The sequence below is a fragment of the Euprymna scolopes genome, chromosome 45 (assembly GCF_053919585.1).
Source record: "Euprymna scolopes isolate OS-2025 chromosome 45, ASM5391958v1, whole genome shotgun sequence".
Taxonomy (NCBI): domain Eukaryota; kingdom Metazoa; phylum Mollusca; class Cephalopoda; order Sepiida; family Sepiolidae; genus Euprymna; species Euprymna scolopes.
The window spans coordinates 62,761,163-62,786,186 of NC_136526.1; the positions used below are offsets into that span (position 1 = coordinate 62,761,163).

At 35.9% G+C, this 25,024-nt stretch overlaps 1 protein-coding gene across 1 annotated transcript in view; it reads left to right on the forward strand.

Moving 5' to 3' along the window:
* The first annotated feature begins 13,632 nt into the window (after positions 1 to 13,632).
* Positions 13,633 to 25,024, forward strand: part of LOC145269838 (26S proteasome non-ATPase regulatory subunit 9-like) — a 35,966-nt gene continuing 24,574 nt past the window's right edge. The window contains exons 1-2 of the mRNA XM_080125556.1: positions 13,633 to 13,752; positions 21,730 to 21,832. Of these exons, the coding sequence (XP_079981682.1) occupies positions 13,681 to 13,752; positions 21,730 to 21,832 (175 nt within the window). The 5' untranslated portion in view covers positions 13,633 to 13,680. The remainder of the gene's footprint in view (positions 13,753 to 21,729; positions 21,833 to 25,024) is intronic.

Here is a 25,024-nt window from a genome sequence, read left to right on the forward strand (position 1 = left end):
AATTTTATCGGGAACTAGCATTTCAGCCCGGCGTTGCCCGGGTGTTTGGAGGTGTATGCTGAGCAAAAAAAAAAAAAAAAAAGAGTAAATTTTTTTTTAATTTGACCCCTATTATGACCCCTTAAAATTTATAGTTTCGGGCTCAAATCACTTTATTAAGTTAGATCCAGGTTCAAGGAACCTATATCTAAAATTTCAAGTGTCTAGACCCAAAATTGTCGGAGGAGTTTGGTAGAGTTCTTAAAGGTCAAATCGTTGAAATTTGACCCCTTAACAGCCAAATTTCTGGCTGACACCCGTCACATCGATTTTCCCAAATCTCAGTACCCGGTATTTCAAATTTCGAGTCTATAGACTAAAAATTGACAGAGTTATTGCGTAGGGAAATGTACACAGACAGACAGACAGACAGACATACACATTCACTTTTATAGATATATAGATTAAGTCTTGGTTTTGGTTTCTATTATAGCTGATGGCACTTAAGTCATTTATATTTTTTTTTATAAATTATTTTATCAAGAATTCTTCAGAAGTTTTGGTTTCGGTTTCGATTGTAGATGAAGGAAACCAAGTTTGCAAGAATTGAAATATCATATTAAGCATATTTTACGACCAGGCTACGCTGGACGTCCCTGCTAGCTTAGATAAATACTTTTGCATTTTTAACAAAAGAGCTACAATAATATCAGAGCATCTCCATTTATGCTGAACATCTACAGAATGCCAACATCAATATATTAGATATGAATGAGTATCCTGCGGAATTTCCACAGGTCACACTGGTAAATAGTTTTTCCCCCTCACCTCACGCCAATGAAATAATGCTTTATTGAATAAAAACGTTTTTTCCAAAATTTATTTTTTTTTTACACAGATTATATATTATATATATAAAAAAAGACAACTTGATTTGGGAATTTTAAGTAAGAGACCCCCCCCCCCGATATGAATGTGGTATTATGGTGACTGAGAACTCTCGCTAGGAATATCTTAGACAAATCAAAGGTACAGTAACAAAGATGACCATAGAATCCTCCTTCCCAATTTTTTGATTCGCTTTGTGCCTACTTTTGTTTTGCAAACTATTGGGATTAATTTTACCGTGTGTGATACTATGAAGGTGACCCATGAGTGCTGATGGGGGGGGGGGAACAATATGTAGGAAGTGTCATACAAATGTACAATGAAATAGGAAGTAGCAAACATTTTTTTTTTTTTTTTATTACATTTTCACCATCAGGGGTACTGTGTAGGGAGTTGGGCAGCAAGATGTCGGTTCACGTTGCACTTGAACTTCTGCATGTCAGTACAGTTGAGGAAGCAGGGACCCGGAAGGGAATTCCAAAGTTTAGCTGTCCCGGGGAAGAAACTACTGGAGTAGAAGGCTCTCTTACATCTAGGGATCTCTACTGTGAAGGGGTGGGATTTAGCTGTTTGTCGGGTTTGTCGGGGGTATTTACATCAAGGGGGCACAAGTGTTGCAGTTCGTCAGAGCATTCACCGTTAAAGTACTTGTAGAAAAGGCAGAGGGATGCAACATTTCGTCGATGGGACAGGAGCTGAAGTTTAGATGACAGTTCAGAACCTAGCAGGTTGGCGGCTCTCTTTTGAACCTTGTCTAGGAGCGAGAGACTAGTGGTAGATGCACCAGCCCAAATATGACAACAATACTCCATACATGGGCGAATGGTGGCCTTATAGAGGTATAGGATACTTTCGGGCGTTAGTATCTTTCTAGCACGGTAGAGAGAACTTACCTTCTTCGCAGCGGTCCTGGCAATACTCTCGATGTGATTGTTCCAACTCATGTTTCCTGAGAGCATTAGGCCAAGGAGCTTAAAGGATGTACTTTCAGATAAAGAGTCATTGGCCATTGCTATTGGTGGTAGAGAAGGTTTCTTGTAATTATTGAAGGAAACAAGTTTAGTCTTGGCAGCATTGAATGTGATCACGCATTTATGTTCCCATTCCACTACAGATCAGAGGTCATCCTCTAGTGCTCTGCCATTTCTTTAGATATGTGTTCTGTAGGTATTTTTAGATTGAGCCTTTTAGATTTGACAATGACAATACAAGCCTACAGAAGAGATTATAATGGAAGGGCGGTTTCCGGGTGGCCAGGAGAGGGCAACTTCAGAACAGAAAGAAGACAGTTAATTGACATCGAGGTACCGGTTGCGAAACGTATTGACAGTTTTTCGAGATGACTGCAAAACAGAGACAGAGACGAATTGCGACTGACAGACGAACATAACATAAATAGAACAGGGAAAAGACACACACACTCACAAGTCCAACCGTCAAATATATGTGAAACGTTGGCGCTTGTGTTTTTTTGTGTTTGTTTCATTTTAATATTTCTACTTTGTGACCCGTGTGCATTCCGTCGGCAGCCGCCAGTGTGAACCAAAAGATGATGACACGGCCAACGAAAATGATGAAGAGATGGAGGTAGTAATCCATGGCACACAACTATGGGGTCGGCGGTTTGTCGAAGCGAAGGCCATTGTCACATGAGAATGTGGTAAGAAATTGAGGATAAGCTCTGAAGCAGAATATGGTGAGAGTTGGTTTGCGAGAAGGAACACGACAAGTGCGTACAATATTTAAAGCAATTCTAACGGGTGAACAAATGGATGATATAAGAAAAAATTAATTGTACAGAAAAGAAGATTTGCGAAAAATGAGCTTCGTGAGAACTTATCTGGAGTGAAAAGTTTTAATAAGAACTTGCGTGTGTGCGTCCCTCAATCTTGTTTTGGGTCTGTCACAGTTCAGGTCAGTGAAGTGGTGAAATCAAAGTTTTAACCTGCCGAATACTGTTTCGTGCACAATAAAATCCATCCGTTTCTCCCACTGACATGTTAGGTAACCGTACAAACAAAAATCCATTGTTCTTTTTTGTCACAAACACGCAAAATAACCGTACGTAGAAAAATGATTCTGAGTGAGCAAAAAATCTTTTCTCTAATCAAAGAAATACCGGCTTTTTATAGGCTGAAATTCGACAAATGCAAATTAAGATGCAGTGGAATTTGAGCATATGTCACATTTTTATTTCCTATCGGTTGGATTTCGAGTTTGAGCATCGCCCATACCACCCTTGGCCACTTGTTTCTGTGACTGTTGTCACAGGTAGGAAGGGGACTGGGCTTTGGTGATTGCCATCTTGGGTTTGTGTCACCGAGCTTCAGCTGCGACCAGCTGCAGGATCAAAAAAAAGGGTGAGAAAAGAGAAAAGAGAGAGGGCACACTTATGAGAGGGTTTTTATAAGCTACCTCACGTGACCATTCTAAGCAACAGGAACCGGAAATCCTGCACCAGCCGAAATGGTCAAGGAAATGACTCATCAATGAAGAAGAAGTGGGGGGGGGGGGGGATATATTCTAATAAAACTTGTTTTCCAAATAAAATATACAAATCAAAGTTACTCTTCTGTGCTCCTTGCCATTATGTTTTCATCAGACAAGCTTCTACCTTTTTTTTTTTTTAAGTAAATCTAATTATTTAAAAATTATTTTAAAAAATAATACATGATTAAGCATTAAATAAATTGGTGCGTTGATTATTACAAATAGCTTCAATATGTGTGCAAACTATGGTTTAGCTTGATGCAAACCACTGCTTTTTGGCTAGGACCAAAGTGCTTGTTCTGATACTATACTCCTTTCTGTCTTTAGTCAATGAATGAGAAATCCTTCTAGACTGAGACAATTTACTTTTTTTGTCCCAATCCAGAGTACGCCTTTGTAAAATCGATGGGATTATGTGTATAATTCATTTTTATTCCGGCAATTGACACAAGATTAATACGGTTGACCCTTTATAAAAAAAAAAAACAAAAACAAATGCATTCTGGTCAATTCAATTTTCAAATTTAATCACTTTTTCAATTATGTTTTATGTTATTGCATTTTTGACTTTGATAAATCATTGATTAATTTAAAAAAATATAAATTCTCACAGATATAATTTACAACATAAAAAATAGATAGAAACTCTGGTCCCCATCTGGCATCAAGTGAAATGGATTGATCTCATCTTGGGGAGGCTCTGTGTTTTGACAAGCTTCTGGCACTGACCTTTACTCCTGATCTGAAATGGAACACGTACATCAAGTCTGTTGCCAAGGTCACTGGAAAAATGGTGAGATCCTTATACTGCTCCAGTAGATATCTCACTACTGATGCAATTCTCTATCTATATAAAAGCCAAGTACGTCCAAGGATGGAATACTGTTGCCATATCTGGGCAGGAGCTGCTAAAAACAGCCTATCCTGCCTTGACAGAGTACAAAATAGACTTCGTGGCTTAGTGGGGGATGCCCTTTTCTCTACCCTGCAACCTCTCTTCCACTTCCAATCTCTAGTCTCCCCCTCGCCAATCTTTCACAAAAACAACCATCTAGCTGAAACCACTGTCTGTAATTTTCCCCAATCTTTATCTGTGCCTAAATCAAAGCATAGATTCCATGAACAAAGCTTCTTTCTTAGAAGTGTACGTCTGTGAAACTCTCTTCCGTTTGCCTGTTTCCAACCTGACTACAACTTGGATATCTTCAAGTTCAACATAAACAAATTCCTGATAAACCACCCCCTTAAGTAAGACACTTTATCAAATTTCCATTACTAACGGTTACTACGATATTATCCCATAGATTACTGTACACTCAATAACCCTTATCCCCGAGTGGCCTCCGGGCCTTGATAAGTGGTGACTACCATGTAAAAAAAAAAAAAAAAGAAAAAGAAGACAAACTATGAACGTTTAAGATTATGAATAACTTTTACCATCAATAAAAGACGAGATTGAATGGCCATCCATCCATAGTCTTGATCCCCTGGAGGGGCATCCACAACTTTGTAGATGCTTTTGTAGCGAGGAGTTCTTTTTTTTCAGTGTGAGGGTGGTGGCCCCACGCCCAACCTTCCCAGAAGGTACATACCACGCCCTGCCTTCCCAAATGGTCACTCATCTGGCACTGGGCAGGCTCAACGTTGCTTAACTTCAGTGATCTGGCGAGAACCGATGTGTCAACGTGATTGTACTGTACAGATTGCAGTAACAAGAGAAAATCTTTTGACAGGGTTCTACAAACCTGGTGATAAAATACTCTTCTTGAATTATAGGACTGGGAAAAGCTCTTGGGAAGAGGGGATGATTATGAAAAGAATTGGGCACATGCTATATTTGATAAGAAGTAGCAAATTTGACTGTCACAGCATATAAATCAGCTATGACCTCGACACACTGATGACTACAAACAGGCAGAAGATAATGAACTGCCCTTAGAGGGATTGTATGACTCTTTTAATATTCCTCTACCCATAGCACAACCTACTCCGAGAGTAGTATTTTCTACTCCAGGTTAGAGAGTACCAGTTTCATCATCAGCTCCACCTCCTCAAACGGTGTTGAGGAGAAAAAGTACAAGGGTGAAAAGAAAAGTTAACCGACTGAGCCCCAGATCTAAAAACAAATGGTATTAAGCCAAATTCACCAAGGAGAAATTGGCTTGGAGGAGATGTTATGGTGAGATATGTAATCACTAGGGCTATGACAACAGAATATTCCTTTTGTTGTTTTGACTCTCGGGTATATATCCGACACAGTTAGAAACAGTTAATCAATCGAGAACCACATCACTCTGTATGAAAGCATATAAGATATCAATGGATGCACAGACAAGAGTCAAAACAATGAAAAGAATATGCTGTTGTCCTAGTAATCACCACCGGAACATTTTAAATAAGGGACCGTGTCACCAGTCACGGCATATATGAGAAGAGACTCTCTCTCCTTGGACTTAACATGATAAACACTACATATTGTCTCTCTGTAAATAATTTAATAAACTTCCTTTCTTTTTTTTTTAACTACAGTACATGTTTATTCTCTTATTTCCTTTATGGAATCCTTTCTCTTGATTATCCCGATATTGGCACCACCACAGGATATATCAAAAAGTCTCTTGAAAAAATACACGGTTAAACTCAGAACTTCAACTTCCAACAAAAACCACCATTACTAAGTCCCCTTCTCCAACATCAGGGGTCTATATTCCAACCTTCCAGAGGTTGAAGCCCAATTACAGGAGACTAAACCAGACCTATTATTCCTAAGCAAAACTGATATTGGACCAACTATTTCCCGTTGAATCTGGTCATTACTGAAATGGGTGACAAATTTGGGAAATCCAGGTGCTGTACATAGGAGGACGTCGACACCTCCCTGCAAGAGTTGCAAAAACCTAACGTTGTCATCTCCCCTAACAGGGATATGCATGCGAAAATCCTACTTCTCTGAACATTTCTATCTCAAATACATCTTTTCCTGCTTTCTTGTGTCTCAAACGCATTCTTTTTTCACTCTTTTTTATGCCTTGAATACGAATCCTTCACATCCCGAACACATGTTTCTCTGAACTTCTATCGATCCAGTAGATATCTCACTGCTGATGCAATTCTCTATCTATATAAGAGCCAGGTACGTGCAAGGATGGAATACTGTTGCCACATCTGGGTAGGAGCTGCTAAAAAGGACTTGTCCTGCCTTGATAGAGTTCAAAATAGACTTCGTAGCCTTGTAGGAGATGTCCTTTTCTCTTCCCTGCAACCTCTATCTCACAGAAAAGATGTTGCGAGTTTGTCTCTGATGTATCGTTATTTTCATGGAAAGTGTTCGACTGAGCTTCAGTCTATGGTACCCCCTCGCCAAACTTTCACAAGAAACACTTGTCTAGCAGAGAACACTATCAATAATTCCCCCCCACTCTTTATCTGTACCTAAACCTAAATGTAGATTCCATGAACAAAGCTTCTTTCTTAGAACTGCCTGTCTTCCGTTTTCCTGCTTTCCAGCTGACTACAATATGGTTGTCTTCAAGTCCAACGTAAACAAGTTCTTGATGAGCCGTTCCATATAAGTTAACAAATTTACCGAATTTTCATTACTAACAATTACTATATTGTCCAATCCTTATCCTCGAGTGGTCTCTGGGCCTTAATAAGTGGTGATGCCTATGTAAAAAAAAAAAAAAAACACCAACCACAGCTCAAACATCGCTCATCCAAACACTGCTTCTTCGAACACATGTGTCCCTTTTATCTCTGCTGTAATGTCACATCGTACAGCTGGCTTGGTCATTTGTCTATGTCGACTACAGCTCGCCCAGCATCGGTGCCTCATTTACGTATCCATCATTTTTCTTTCTTCGCTAAAACATAACCTTTTTACCAAAATTCATATTCATTGTTTGTGTGGTTCTTGCCACACCACAAAGACACTATCATTATCTAAAATGGCATCAAGGCCAAGGATCACGCCACAAGATAATCAATGTTCTTGTTTTGCTTTTCGAGGAAGTTTGGTGCTTTTTCAGATTAAGAACGAAAATAAAAAATCGAAAAATTGAATTTTCATTAAAACCAATGACATTCACTTGTCATGTTTTTTTTTTTTTTTTTTTTTTTTACTTAATTGTATTTTTACCCCAAACAAGGCACAGTGCCACTTTGACGTAGGGGACTACTATCTGGGACAAAATTTGCAAGGACACTATGTAGGGAGTTGAGCAGCAAGATGTCTGTTTAAGTTACACTTGATCTTCTGCATGTCAGTACAGTCAGGGAAACAGGAACCTGGAAGGAAATTCCAAAGTCTAGCAGTTCTGGAGAAGAAACTATAAGAGTAGAAGGCTTTCTGGCATCTGCGGATCTCTACTGTGAAGGGGTGGGATTTTGCTGCTTTTCGGGTTTGTCAGGGGTATTTACGTCGAGGGGGTACGAGGGCTTGTAGTTTATCAGAACATCTACCATTAAAATGCTTGTAAAACAGGAAGAAAAATGCAACATTTTGGTGACGTGACAGAGGCTGAAGCCTAGCTGAGAGTGTGGGTTGGTTGGTTGTTTTTGTTTTACGGCATAGCAACCCTTTTCAGGTTATTTAATGCCGAAGCCAAAGATTTTGAAGAAAGATTTTTTAATAGAATATATTTGTTGTTTTCAAATCGGTTTATATTTACCCCATAGTTGGGACCCTAACAGGTACTACCACTCTGGGTCAGGGTGGACCTGGGAGCAATGGCAATTAAAGGGTGGCTCCACACCTCCCCCTAAGCCCGCAAGCTGGGGTCTCACCACTGGATATAGTTTAAGGTCATATCCAGGACCGAGAGTGTGGGACCTATCAGGTTGGTGATTCTCTTTTGAACCCTGTCGAGGAGCGAGAGACTAGTAGCAGATGCACCAGCCCAAATGTGACAACAATACTCTATACATAGGCGAATGGTGACCTTGTAGAGGTACAGGATACTTTCAGCCCACCTTCCTTGCAGCAGCTGCGGCAATGCCCTCGATGTATCTGTTCCAGCTCATGTTCCCTGTGAACGTTAAGTCGAGGAGTTTGAATGAAGTACTTTCATGTAATGTATCATTAGCCACAGCTATTGATAGTTGAGAACGTTTCTAGGAAACAAGCTTAATCTTGGCAGCATTGAACTGTGATCATCCATTTTTGTCCCCATTCCACTACAGATTGAAGGTCTTCCTCTAGTGTTTCCGCCATTGCTTTAGATATGTGTTCATTTGTTTTCACCTCGTGCTTGTTATAGAGCGTGGTGTCATCAGCAAATATACCCATCTCAGAGACAATTTTATCAGGGAGGTCATTTATGAATATCAGGAATTATAAAGGTCTAAGGGTCGGCCGTATTTACCCCCATACCTCCGTATTTATATCATATTGTTTAGATGTAAGACCATCAAGGACAACCTGGAGTCTTCTCTTATTTAAGACTAGCGAGTGTACCCGGCGTTGCCCAGGTGTTTGGAGGTGTAAAAAAAAGAAAAAAGTTTTGGTTGGTAGTTAGGCTCGAACCCAAACCCTTGAGATTAATAGGCTGATGACTTCCCACCACACTACGATGGTAGAGAAGTGAGAATGTTTGAAATAAAATCCTTAAAAAGTGCATGTTTAATGAGGCCAAACATGACGCTACAGTGAATGAAAAGTGGCAGGTGTGTGTGGAATTTAATTCCGTACTTAATTTTACGCCAGGATAGTTCTTTTTTACTCAACTTTGTTTGATTTTGTTTCCCCAACGTGTTGAGGAAAACCAGCTTCCCCTTTATTAGGGGAGTGTCAAAATGAAAGCAATTGTCTGATATGACGGTGAAAACCGACATTGACTAAAGGTCCATTGCTTTCTGGAAGCCCATGGGCCGGGAATTAGTTCCGCTTTTATATGAAAAAGCTGAATCAACATGTGAGAAGCCAAAATAGGGATAATTTTGTAAAAGTCGCAGTAAATAAATCTAGCCGCGACGCGCGTTTGCAAATCATAGATATGATTATCTCGGGGGTATATAAATACTTCTAAGTGATAGTATTCCCCCTCCCCCGAGAACCCCCCCGAAAAAAAGCCTTTTGCGGACATACAAAAACTCTTGCGTGCATTTTGCCTTTTATATGTATAGAAGAAGGAATTAGTAAGATATCCTAAATTTCCAAAAAAACAATTAAGTAAAAAATTAATTTTTAATGAAAATAGTTTTCAAAGAAATTGAAAGTTTTGCTTACATAATAAACATCGAGTTTGTAGCTGGGAGGATAACTAGTTTTCCTTGCTACATTTTAATGGTAGATCAATGGAACGTGAAATCGTGAAAGTACATGCTTCATGTAATAATCCAGTAATATGTTCCTACTTGTGACATGACAATTAAGTAGATAATATTACTTTTAGTTGAAACTTGCAGGCTGCCCGGCATTGCCCGGTCGTAAAATATGCTTAAATATGATATTTTGATGAATGCAAATTTCGTATTTATTATTATTATACTATATTAGACACAATATATATTGTAATGATTTAAAACATTTTAAAAAATATGACTCTGCACCACCACTGAGAATCGAAAGCAAAACGTTTAGCTTATGATTTACTTTTTCCTTTGACGTTAATGCCTGAGCTATGAAAACATGTTTACTGCAAGGCTAGAAATTAAAACATGAACCAATAGCTATTACGTTATGCATGCATATTTGTAATGCCATTGTTTGACTTTCACCTGGCAAATTTCATTTTTTTAATCTTCACACTTTTTCACTGTTTTTCCACAGCTAAAATCCAAATATAAAGTTTCACGTGAGTTTGAATACCCTATATATTAAGTTTCATGTTCGGGTTAAGATTGTAAGATATGTGGGGTGGGAGTCGGCATTCACCAATTCATAGTCGGAATCCGTCAATATTAGAGATCATAGTTGCAGGTGCAGGAATATCTATAAGTCGAAAGTGGTAGAGTATCACTGGGACCCTTAAAGATAAATTTCACCAGATCTCCAATTTACAGAAGGCTCCACCGGGTCACATTTGCATCTATATAAATTTAAAACTTCGGAAAAATTACGACAATCGAATGAGAACAATAGATCGCTAGACTGGGATAAAATAACAATATTTTTTTTATTTTTTTGATTACATTTTCACCCCAAACAAGGCACATTGCCACTTTGATGTAGGGGGCTACTATCAGGGTCATAAGCTACAGGGGTACTATGTGGGGAGTTGGGCAGCAAGATGTCGGTTCACATTAAACTTGAACTTCTGCATGTCAGTACAATTGGGGAAGCAGGAACCCGGAAGGGAATTCCAAAGTCTAGTGGTTCTGGGGAAGAAACTACTGGAGTAGAAGGCTCTCTTACATCTAGGGATCTCTACTGTGTAGGGGTGGGATTTTGCTGCTTGCCGGGTTTGTCGAGGGTATTTACGTCGAGGGGGCACAAGTGCTTGCAGTTCGTCGGAGCATTCACCGTTAAAGTATTTGTAGAACAAGCAGAGGGATGCTACATTTCGTCGATGGGACTGAGGCTGAAACTTAGATGACAGTTCACGACCTATCAGGTTGGCGATTAAAATGTTTAACAAAAAGTAATTCAAATCATTTCAACGTTAAATTTTATGCAAATTTTATGTTCATTAGACAATCTTTGTTAATGTGTATCTCGAAGAAAAGGTAAAAAGTTCATTGTTATAGATTTTCATTTTGAGAGGGAATCACATGTGATTATTTTCTGAAGGGAAAATAAAATGGTTATTAAAACGTCTCCGTTTTGTATCTGTGTATTTTATTCGTGACATATGAAAACAACAGTTTTGCTGGAAAAAATTAATTCTCGTTTGATGTGGTAACTTTCCATGTTGAGAATGTAGGTGTATGACACACATGAAGTCATGTTAGCGTTTTTATGTCGCACAACGACGGAGTAGGGCAGCGTTGTTATTCACTCGTAAAATTGCATCCTGAACTGGTTTGATTTACAGACGCAAAACCTTATATAGTCGATATCCAGAATATTCTGGACTATTTCTTGTATTACTGCACGCGATGCATAACATAGTCTTTTATCACCTGTGTGCAAATGGGCAAATCATGACGTTGTGTCTTTACGCGTACTTCAAACGCGTGCATGTTGAAAATGGTGATTGCTATTAAAATGTCTCTTCCGGAGATTTGTTCCATCCAAATAAAGTTGTCACTATAGGGTTTTGTTTTGGGGTTCGAAGTTACGGTTTAGGACTTGCGCCGACATCTCTACTATTTTATTTTGGCTGGTTAAATTCATTGTCATGTACTCCATTGTTATGACTGATTGAAAAAAATTTCATTTTTTCCCCCAATTTCTTAAAAGTCGTCTGCTTTGCCTCGTATTATCTAACAGCGTTTATTATTGCTTTCTGATTGGTTGATCAACTTGACCAGCGCTCGGCATATTCCAGAGGTTTATGTAAGTTTCCGGTTCGTAATATGCACCAGTACCTTTTTTTTTTAACCCGATTCTAACCCTAGCATATATGCATTAATGTTGTCTGGCTGAATACATGAATTTATTGTTGCTTTTTCTTATGAAAATAAAGCATTGTAAATCGTAACAATTAAAAAAAAAATTGTACAGGAAGATTACAAAAAAAGCCCCTAAAGTCCATATTAACATAATCAATATAACTACCGATATTATCATTGAATTAAGCATCGTTTATTTAATATTTTCACACACAAAAAAATTATAATTGCAAAAAATATTTCTACTTTTCTTTTTTTGAATTACAGGTTTCGCATAATTTTTATATGTAAGATCCTAATATTTTTCTTGCTTGAATCAATGTGAAACTTTTGGCATAACAATTTTTCGGTTTGTATTACTGTACACATAGATTCGAAAAAGTTGTCAAAAAACAAATATATAACAAATAAATGTTATCAAAGGCAAGATAAATTACTTTTCTACCAAATTGGATATAATTTTCGTGTTTTTATTCAATTTAACATGCTTATTCAGCTCGAAAAGCATACAGTGTTTACCGATGTATTAGAAAATTTAAAATGGCGACCGACTCTCTCTTTAACACGGTAAGTTCGGAAAAAGGTGTAATAAATAATAAACTAGACAAAATACTGTTAGAAATTTGCTCAATATATGTTACCGTGACATAACTTGACATATATTCGGTGGTTTTTTAATAGTATTTTGTCTAGTTTATTATTTATAACACCTTTTCCCGAACGTGTTTAAGAGAGAGTCGGCCGCCATTTTGAATTTTCCAATACATCGGTAAACACTGTATGCTTTTTGAGCTGAATAAACATGTTAAATTGAATAAAAACACGAAAATTATATCCAGTTTGGTAGAAAAGTAATTTATCTTGCCTTTGATAACATTTATTTGTTATATATTTGTTTTTTGACAACTTTTTCGAATCTATGTGTACAGTAATACAAACCCCAATTTTTTTATAATTTTGAAAAATAAAACTTTTTTTTTAATTTAAAAGCATGAACATAGAAAAGTAATTAAATTAAAAAATGGTAAAAATTAGACAAACGTTCACGATAGGAATGTACAGATGCACGACTGGAAGAAAAAAAATTAGAAAAACAGCACCCCCTACCTCCCTTTAACTACCCGACGTCATTTTCAGACAGCCTTTCGACTGTCTGACATTTTGGGCTTCCGTGATGAGGACTTTGTTTTCTTTCGGTTGAATGAAACGAGAATCTCTCGCTTTTGGGGGATAATTAAGCTATTTTTGTACAAACAACGTGTTTTTATATTTATTTATTTATTTAATTCAATATCTTAGGACTTTAATTTACTAAGTATCTTTGAAATAGACCCAGAAAACCAATATTTATCTTTTAAAGGATTTTTACAATGAATTTATTCAACTTCAAAATTTAGCTGAATTAGTTAGCTCGCCGTGAAAACATTTTTCCTACCTTTTTTTTTTTCACGTGTACAAATATTTTTTTATCCTTTTGAAAATTAACTTTAGTGTTTAATTATTCAAATACAGTCAAAAAGTAGTCAGAAACTTACAAAAAGTTATGATAAATCGGCTTTCAAAACTATGTTCCCATTTTTGCCCGTACCTAATAAATGTCGTCTGCCTTTTTTACATTTTCTTTTTTTTTTTTGCGATTTTCAGCCATTTCCATAAATTACAAAAAATTCATATTGATATACATCCTCTTCTATAGAATGACAATTTACTTTAAACAGCAAATATATATTACAAAATCACTAATTTTTCAACTTGCAAAAATAAAATTGTTGGATACGAAAATGCGGCTTCGACGGCGTCCAAAAAAAAGCTAGCAGTTTAAAATCCAAAATGGAGGAGTTGGTAATGCGAAAAGAAGACATTGAGAGAGAAATGGCTGAATTAAGCGCCATTCTTGAACAGGTAAAATGCCTTCCAAATCACTGATATATTCTCTATTGATCTGACTTCCTCTCTGCCAAAATTTGTTCATTTATGCGAATGAGATCATAAAAAAATGGACATTTTAACATCTATCAACGGCATATTTACTTATTTTTTATTTTACGGGATGTCAACAGAAAAACACATGATTCGTTTTGTTTGTAAACATGTTGTTTTCCGGTTCATGTCATTTTATCGTGATTTTTGTGGCGATTTTCTAGTGTAGCCAACAAAGCAACGTATAAAATAAATACGCAACTGAAAATAAATACGCAACTGCAAACTGTTACTAAAGGCAAGATAAGTTACTTCTTGGATACGTTTTTTTTTTTTTTTTTTTTTTTGGCACTTCTGTATGACAGTTACATGTTGGCAACAGAGACGAGTTATCGACCCCTGCTCTTAGAAAGAGAATTGCTATCTAGCAGCCATCATATGAACGTCAAATATAAACATGTGTTTACGATAACGCAAAAATATATAATAATGAAATCGGGTTTGTATTACTGTACACATAGATTCGAAAAAGTTGTCAAAAAACAAATAAATGTTATCAAAGGCAAGATAAGTTACTTTTCTACCAAACTGGATATATTTTTTGTGTTTTTATTCAATGTAACATGCTTATTCAGCTCGAAAAGCATACAGTGTTTACCGATGTATTGGAAAATTCAAAATGGCGCCCGACACTCTCTTAAACACGGTAAGTTCGGGAAAAGGTTTTATAAATAATAAACTAGACAAAATACTGTTAGAAATTCGCTCATTATATGTTACCGTGACATTAGTTGACATATATTCGGTGTTTTTTTAATAGTATTTTGTCTAGTTTATTATTTATAACACCTTTTCCCAAACTTACCATGTTAAAGAGAGTGTCGGGCGCCATTTTGAATTTTCCAATACATCGGTAAACACTGCATGTTTTTCGAGCTGAATAAACATGTTAAATTGAATAAAAACAAAAAAAATGTATCCAGTTAGGTAGAAAAGTAACTTATCTTGCCTTTGATAATATTTATTTGTTATATATTTGTTTTTTGACAACTTTTTCGAATCTATGTGTACAGTAATACAAACCCATGTATTTTTTTCAACGAGTGATTCAACTGAAAATAAAATATAATTTAAAAAACATGAAATATTTAAAGATTGTTTTTAGATTTTTTATTTTTCCGGTAAGGTTGTATAAAAATGTAGCAAAATATGATTTAAAAACATGAAACATCTATAGAGGTTTAATAATAATATTTTTTTGTGCAGAAAGAGTGTATAAAAATATATAAAAAATATAATTTTAGCTTGCACTAACTTTTAGAAAAGGAAGAGTTATCGACCCCTGACAAGCAACATCTGTCGACGGTTCTTGAAACTAAAATATAAACATTCGCCGGTTATCCTGACGCTCCGCACTTCTTTATTTACATTGGAAGTGACGTCACACAAATCTTATAATACGGATGGCTTTTTTCTCCCATTTGTTTTTGTTTTCTACAATTAATAAACCAGTTTACAAGTAAATTCAATCTTGGAAACTACTCGTTTGCCGTAATTTTAAACGTTATTTTCATTTTCAGCGACCCCGAAAACCTATAAGAGTGGTAATTTTAAAGGAATTTGAGGGTGGAGTAATTCTTCATATTTACCTTTTTTTTAATTGAATTGTTAGGTGAAAGTACAGAATAGTTACAATACAACCTCCCTTCCCCATGTTAAATAATAGGTTTCTAAATAATAGCGTTAAAAATAGCTCGGGTCGTAAAGTGCAGGACTGCAGGACTGCAGGACTACCTATAAAAGGTAACGCCGGATCGGAAAAAGAGCTCAAAATGAAAATAAAATAAATTCTCTGCTCAAAATAAGAAATGGGGGGGGGGAGTTAAATTCTCCGCTGTGTTAGTAATTAAAAACTAAAACAAATTCTCAAAAGTTAGATTCTCCGCTCAAATACCAATATAACAAATGGGAGAAAAAAAAAAAAAATTAAATCCGCTAAAATAAATTATTTTTTACTTGTAAACTGGTTTATTAATTGTAGAAAACAAAAACAAACGGGAGAAAAAAGGAGCTCAAAATGAAAGAAAAATAAAACAAATTATTTTTACAATTGTAGCCATCCGTATTATAAGATTTGTGTGACGTCACTTCCAATGTAAATAAAGAAGTGCGGAGCGTCAGGATAACCCATTCGCCTCATGTAACTGTCAAGTGCCGTTTTTGTGCTTGTTAAGATTGTCGACAGACCGATTTTTTTTTAAATGTGCTTTTAAGCAAAAATGACATTACTTAATTGTTATGTCGAAAATAGTAATATATCAAAAAATTACGAAAATTCATGGAGTAGAACAACTGCTATTGTGTTTTTAGTTAAAAAAAAAAAAAAAAAAAAAAAATGGGTCAATGTCGATAATACACCAACAGACGACTTAGCTTTGAAGTGTCCATTTTTACGTTTTTGGGTGTGTTATGAACGAATATCACATTCAAAATTGAAGCTGGCAAGTAGTTTTGAAGATATCAAAATCTTCATAATCCAATGTTGTCTCTAGTAGTTTTCAATGGTGGCCATTTTGTGCAGCTTAAGCATTTTTTTTGTGCTTTTCGTTTTTTTTTTTTACGGGGTATTCAATTATAGAACTTGTATAGTTTTTAACAAGTGCTTCTGCAGTTTAATCAATCGTTTTTCTGTAAGCAACGCGTCGATATTAACCGGACAGAAGATTCGTTTAATAATTTCACAAAAAATTCTGTTTACATTTGGGGGGGGGGGAGTTGGGCGGTGTTGTGGCGACCATTCTTAACATGGGGAGGGTTAGTGTTTATACTACGTTGGGAACTCTTGTAAACAAATACCAAAAAAATTTAAAGCACCTGTAAACCGAGGTTTGCTTCTTCCAAAGAAGACACCATTGTCATTTTTTTTTTTCAAATTCACTTGGTTCATTCGCTCAGTTCATTCCTCTCCCTGGACAGACAACTTGAGTCAGCATAAGGGGAAATAATTCTGGGAAATGGAAATGATATCAAGTCGCAAGGTTCTTTTGGGGGACAGCTACTACACAGCAAGACATGTTGGAGTTTGTAAGTACCTCCACTGGACCATCTGTAAAAAATTAAACTTCCAGTGTAGCAGCAAATCCTGAGAACAGTTGGAAATGACTTCTATGCAATATATTATGGCCATGTAATCCCTACAGCCACCTACCTTGAAAATGCTGCTGTGAAACCTGACATAATTATAGGGAATAAGTCAGAGAGAGTTGCGACCTTGGTTGAAGTGATTGTCTAATGATGGAGGTCTGAACAGAGATGAAAGAGAAAAACAGACCAAATATCAAGGTCTCATGTATGATATGAAAAGAAACTGGAATCTTAGGGAGATATCAATCGTACCAGTTATTATATGCACTACAAGGCTTATAAAGAAGAACCTGAAGTCCTACCTAACTAATATTCTGTGTGAACCAAGTGCAAAAGAGATCTAGACAATTGCACGCAAGGGAACAATGAGGATACTAAAAAGAGCTCTCGGTTGGTTTCAATAAAAAGCAGGGCAATGTTGGCAGCTGGTTTGGCTGCTCCACACCCAGCGTTACAATCTTCAAAGGAAGAAAATTTTTAAAAAGTGAAAAAAAGTCAGAGTTATTTCCCCTTACATGATAACATTAAAAGAAGTGTGTATATCATTATAATATTAAATGATATAAATAGCGATTTTTATTTTTAGATATTACTAGCAGGTTGCGAGACATTGCCCAGTCATAAGATATGCTTAAATATATTTTAATTCATGTAGATTATGCATTTATTATTTTATTTATTTTTTTTTTTAACTCACGTTCATCTCTACCAAGGCATATCACCACTTGAACGCAAGGGGTTACTATTTTGGACCATGTCTAGGAAAGATTAACAAGATATTGGTTTACATTACATTTAAACTTCTGCATACTAGTACAGCCAGGGAAGCAGGTAGCAGGAAGGGAATTCCAAAGTCTAGCTGTTTGAGCAAAGAAACTATTAGAATAGAAAGCTTTCTGATATTTAGGGATATCAACAGTGAAGGGGTGTGATTTTGTTGCTAAGCAGGTTTGTCAGGGATATGTACGTCGAGGGGGGCACAAGTGCAGCGAGTTCATCAGAACACATTCCATTAAAATATTTGTAAAACAAGCACATAGATGCAACATTGCAATGATGGGACAGGGGTTGGAATTTAGTTGACAAAGTGGGATCTATAAGGTTGAAAACTCATTTTTGGACCCTATCCAAGAGGGAGAGACTAGCGGTAGATGCACCAGCCCAGATGTGGCAACAATACTCGATGCGTGGGTGAATGGTGGCCTTGTAAAGGTACAGCATACTCTCAGGTGTGAGTAGTTTTCTAGCTCGATATAGGGAACCCACCTTCTTTGCAGCAGCTTTTGCAATGTCCTCAATGTATTTATTCCAACTCAAATTGCTCACTAATGTTAAGCCGAGGAGTTTGAAGGAAGAATTCTCAGGTAGGGTGTTTTTTGTCATAAATATAGGCGGTTGGAGAGGCGTCTTGTAATTGTTAAAGGAGAGCAACTTAGTCTTCTTAGCATTAAATGTTACCATCCATTTATGACCCCATTCCACTATAGTCTGGAGGTCATTTTCTAACAATTCTGCCATTGTCTTAGATTTATGTACATCTGTTCTTCCCTCATGCATGTTATAGAGCGTTGTATCATTAGCAAATATACTCATCTCTCACACAATATTATCAGGGAGGTTGTTTATCAAAATCAGGAATAATAGTTGTCCAATAATAACAATAGTCAAGAATCGACCCCCTGAGGCACTCCCACATTAATGTTATGCTGCTTGGATATACATCTATCAATGACAACCTGAATAGTCCTCTTGTCTAAGAAGGATCTAATTATATTTAGTATACGTCCAGTTATACTATAGCATTTAATTTTCATTAGCAGCCATTTGTGCCAAACTTTGTAAAAGGCCTTGGATTTATCAAGGGATACAGCCTTGGCTCCGCTTGCCTTATCCAGTACATGGTATATGCATTCAGAGATAACTGCTAAAATATCTGCAGTAGAATGACATTGCCTGAATTCATACTGTTTGTTAGAGAAAAGATTGGCTCTGGTGAGGTGATGGACTAGAGCTTGATTAATTAAGGTCTCAAAGATTTTAGTGAAGAGTGGGAGGAGACTAATGGGGCGATAATTGAGAGGGTCTGTTCTTTCACCAGAACTCTTGTACACTGGTACCACAGAGGCTATCTTCCAGCTATTAGAAAAGCAAGATTCAGCAAGGCATTTGTTGTAGAGCTTGGAAAGTATGGGGGCTAGCTCAGCTGAGCATTTCTTAATTAGTATAGCAAGGATGAGATCAGGTCCACACGCCTTGGTAGTGTCTAAGTTTTTTATGATATCGCAAACATGAGAAAGGGTTTTACTTCAGTCCGCATAGGTAAATTTGGGAAGGAGTTGTTTGTTGGCTCTAAGGTGGAGTTGGAGGCAAATCGCTGGGCAAACAGTTCCACCTTCTCGGTTGCTGTGCATGGGACCTTCTGGTTGTTGGATAATGGAGGAATTACAGTTCCGGTCAGATCACCAAAGTTAAGCAACATTGAGCCTGGTCATTACTAAAATCGATGCCCAATTTGGGAATTTCAGGCGCTGTATGTAGGAGGACGTCGATACCTCCCTTCAAGAGTTGCAAAAACCTAACGTTGTCATCTCTCATAATGGGGATATACATGCGACTGAGGACCACTTGTGAATTTCATACTGCCATGGAACTTCCTTCTTTGGAGGAAACTAGTTAAACCTGCACAGGATTAATGTCATTTCCATATTATAGATTTTCCAGAAATCACAAGTTCCTATCTTTTGTGATTCTATGTGTTCTCTGATTATTTTAGCAATGTTTTGTTTTGGCTGTCACTATTTCTCTCTTACAATGATTTGTAGCATCTACAAGTTTTTGCCTGTTTGTGTTTGACTTATGACGTACAAACCGGCGGAATGCAAGCTATCTTTGTGCAATGACAGCTGCACAATCTGTAGTGAAACATGGGGGTGAGTGGGGCTTGCTATAATACTTCCGTGTGGAAACATGTGCTTCAATGCCTGCTTTGCACCATTCAGTTGTCTCATTGGCTCACTGTTCAGCAGGAAGAGAGAAAATATGGGACATCTCTAATGTGTTCTCTAATGGCTTCCCAGTCAGTCCTTTTATAGTACCTTGTTTTGAGCAATGGCTCCTCACCTTGGGGTTGGAATTTAAGTCTGATGTCAACTGATACCACTAGGTGGTCTGCGTTTCCAAGTGGACTGTGGACATTAGTCACACAATCTTCGGATACTGTGGTGAGGAATAAGTATAGATGTGAAGCTTGCTGGTTTTCCTGATCTGGGGACAAGTTGGGATCATTATTGCCCGTGTGAGAGATTGGATCATAGAGAAGTTATAAATAGAGCATCCAGCTGCATCTGTGCAACCTGAGAAACCAAGGCAATTTTTATGATGGACACGATCAATTAGCATACAATCCTGATTTGAGGAACAACGGTAGAGAAAATATAAGTAACTAACACATTGATGAAAGGCTAGTCGAAAGCACATAAAAGCTTGATCATCCGATTCAGGACGTTGCTCTAAAATGTCTGGGGAGTTTACTAAGAGGTAAGACTCTACACGATATATATATATATATACATATACATATATCTATGTATACATATATATATGTGTATATATATATATATATATATATATATATATATATATATATATATATACATATTCAAAGCATGCTGGATGAAGGGCCCTTCATCCAGCATGCTTTGAATCGACCTGTTACGCACACCATTTGAAAAGGGAATTTTTCCGATATATATATACATATGCATATATATACATATGCATATATATACATATACACATATATATACATACATATATATGTATATACATATATATATGTATATACATATATATATATATGTATATACATATATATATATATGTGTATATACATATATATATATATGTATATACATATACATATATATACACATATATATATATACCACACATATGTATATATACATATACATATATATATGTATGTATATATATATATATATATATATACATATGAATTTATATATATACATATGAATTTATATATATAAATATTTATATTCGCTTGTCACCTTTTTTTAAAAACTGGAATTGCCCAAATATAAATTCACCTGTCATCACTTGTTTTTTAAGATGGAATCGCCCGATCGCCGGAGACAAGATGCAAGCAAGCAAGGTCCACAGAATTTTATAATTGTATAAATTAGTGTTAGGACGATTAATCGGAAATCAGAAAAAATTAGAATTTTTTGGAATATCGGGATTGGGAAAATTTATGCATATTTGCCGATGGATGGCAAAAACGATTCTTTTAATTATCTTTTTCATTTGATTCTGTTTAAAACAAAACCCTTCACCACTGGAAGTAATGATAAAATAATAAATATTTATTGATTTTAAACCATGAGGAAAGTTAAAATCTATAAATCACCCCCCCACACGCAAGTGTATTTTTACGTTTGAGAAAATATGTGCACATTTAATGTGTTTTTTTTTTTTATAGTAATCTAGAAAAATAACAACTTTATAGTTACATATTTAGAGATTTATAAGAATCGGTATTTATAATTGTATCGCAATCGAAAATTTAGAGCGGAATCGGTAATTGTATCGGAATCGGGAAAATATTAAAACAGTCCCATCACTAGTATAGATATATATGAGGTTACGCTGATTCATATAAAAAGAACAAAATTTGTGAGTATTTGTTGTGTATTTTTTAACTTTTAGCTGAAGATGCAAACAGACATTTGGCTTTTATGTAATAGAAGAATTCCAATCAAAATCTTTTTACATTATTTTTTTTCTCTTTTTCAGCAAGATGGTGTTGGGATGACCGGCCCTCTAATTGATAACGAAGGCTACCCACGTTCAGACATCGATGTGTACTCTGTTCGGCATGCGCGACATCGTATCAAATGTACGTTCACCTTTTTTCATTCTAATATTGTTGCATAAAACGCATCGTACTGTTTGCAAATAAAACATCAGATGTTTGGTATAAAGCGCCTAAAATGAGAAATTTAAAATAATAAGAGATGAACGAGTACAATGCACCGCTCCCCTTTCTTTTGTGTTGACTCCGATATAAGGTGTCAGCACAGATATTAATAGTCTCTAAGAATGGGACACAAATGAAGAGACTAAAAATATCAAAAGAAAACATAAATTTGTCAGAATGAGTATCGTTTCGCATAAAGTTGGCAAAAGTAAATGAACTGTAACGTTCCAAAACAGGTTCTAAGATACTTGTCAGCCATTTAGCTAACTAATGTTGAGAGAGCCCTATCATTGATAATATGGGTCTCAACGCCCCCCCCCCCACTTTTATGGGTCTTATGCAAACCATACAGATGGGTGCAAATAGAACCAGTAGGTCAGATTAAATTTGAAATGGAAGTTGGAAGAACACCACTTTTGACCCATTTGACAAGTCGTTTTTAGAACTTGGTCTCGATAGAGATAGTAGAAGCATGTGTATCTATCAGACCTAATTTAACAAATTTAGAGGTGTCCCCCAAGATAGTCACCATTTTATTAACGTAATCCTAGTGGTCAGTTATGACTACGTTAAAGTCTTTGTCAAGTTTAGTGATAAGTAAAGATGGCAAAGTGAAGACATCCAAGTTGTAGTCCGGTGGGAAGCAGGCAGACGCGGAACAGAGTTCCACAGGCGTGCAGTTCTAAGAAAGAAGCTTTGTTCATGGAATCCGCGTTTTGATTTAGGCACAGATAAAAAGTGGGGAAAATTTTTCACAGTGGATTCGGCTAGACGAGTGTTTTTCATGAAAGATTGGCGAGGGGGGGGGCCAGAGATTGGAGTTCAGACGAGCACCTGCCATGGAAATAACGATAAAACAAGGATAGGCTCGCAACGTCTCTTCTGTGAGAGAGAGGTTGCAGGGTAGAGAAAAGGGCATCCCTCACTAAGCCACAAAGTCTATTTTGTACTCTGTCAAGGAAGAATAGGCTGTTTTTAGCAGCTCCTGCCCAGATATGGCAACAATATTCCATCCTTGGATGTACTTGGCTTTTATATAGATAAAGAATTGCATCAGTAGTGAGATATCTTCTGGAGCGGTAGAAGGATCCCACCATCTTTCCAGCGACCTTGGCAACAGACTTGATGTACGTGTTCCATTTCAAATCAGGAGTAAAGGTCAAGCCCAGAAGTTTGTCAAAACACATATAAGAATAACTTTTCAATATATTTTATATATATATATGAATAACTTTTCAAAATAAAATGTTATTGTTTGAACTGAAAAATGTCCTTAATCCATGGATTATATATATATATAAATGTCCTTAATCCATGGATTATATATATATATATATATATATATATATATATATATATATATAATCCATGGATTAAGGACATTTTTCGGTTCAAACAATAACATTTTATTTTAAAAGTTATTCTTTTTAAATGAAATTTAAATATATAAAATCTAATTTTATTTACTCTGTCTAGTATATTGAGCAATTTGATTTGGCTGGGATTGTCTTATATTTATAAGACTTGAAAACCACTAGATTCACCAGTGTGTAATCTAATTCATTTTAATACCTAAAAAAAAAATATATATATATATATATATATATATATACTAGACTACCCGTGATCTGTTAGGTCAGTATGTTATATTAGCTATGAAATTAATGTATGAGCGTGACATTTGTGACATAAAGAAAAAAGGTTTTGTGACATAACAGAAAAATTTCTATGTAATGAGTCGTTCTGTTTATAATTGTTTATTTTTGAAACAAAACAAATTTACAGCCATTGAATTATAAGTGGTTTGCCATACTCATAGGTAGATGTGCACTGAACAGATACCGTAATACTTAAAGTTAAATTCAAATTGTGATATATCTTTTAATTTAAACATGAAAAAAAACACAATTAGGACACATAAAACGTACACAGTAAAACAATATGTTTTATTGTCGCGTAAATCGCTGTTGTAAAATGCTCTTCTGATTGTCAACAGGGTTTAAGTAGATTTATTTGTAAAACGTAATACGAAAATGAACGATGTAAAAAAAAAGCAGAAAGTATTAACAATCATTTATTTGGATAATTTAAACGTGAAAAAAAACATTGGGACACTGAAAACGTACAGAGTAAAACAATACGTTTTATTGTCACGTTGATTATTTAGTATGATATATATTGTATATATGAAACAGGTCGGTGATTATACGTATTATTTGTAATAATGTTTTGCGTTTGCTTCCCATATCTTGAAGTTTTTTATTCAATAAATTTAAGGTATTCGCTTTCCTGAGGACGTCCGTTTGTTCGAACGAAACCGGTCCAGCGATTTGTGTTTATTTGTTTACGCTGTTATGGGTTTATGTTTATGTACGCATGCGCAATCGGAAGTCGTAAACCGGATGTTGGGTTACAACACCCATTACAAGGTCATTAGAGTTTTATATATATATATATATATATATATATATAATACTGATTTCAAAATGAAAAAAAAAAATTGATTTGCGTACTATCAGCTGGAATCAAACCAAAACATTTAGTGTTCCAGCTGTGTTCCTTACCATTTGAGCTACTGACAGATAAAGATTGAAAATTAAACGACCACATAAAAACAAACATTTTATATATGTCTCTCCTTGCTGTTTTCTTAAAAAATAAACTTTGAAGACGTCCCTATGTGATATTATATGGTCCGCCACTCGGCAACCTCATCTACTCCAACATTATGTCTGTTGTTGTCTTTTCTCCTGGTTGTGTTGTTGTTTTAAACCTTGGTGGCTATCAAGGAGACATGGGTTCCCAAGTATAAAAAAATAAATAAAACAAAACACAAAAAAAAACATGCATTCTGTTAGTATTAGTTGCAATCTTTTAGTATTCGTTGCATTCTTATAGTATTCATTGCATTCTTTTAGTATTCGTTCCATTCTTTTAGTATTTATTGCATTCTTTTAGTATTCATTGCATTTTTTTTAGTTTTAAGTGCCTTTTAGTATTCGTTGCATTCTTATAGTATTCATTGCATTCTTATAGTATTCGTTCCATTCTTTTAGTATTCGTTCCATTCTTTTAGTATTTGTTGCATTCTTTTAGTATTCGTTGCATTTT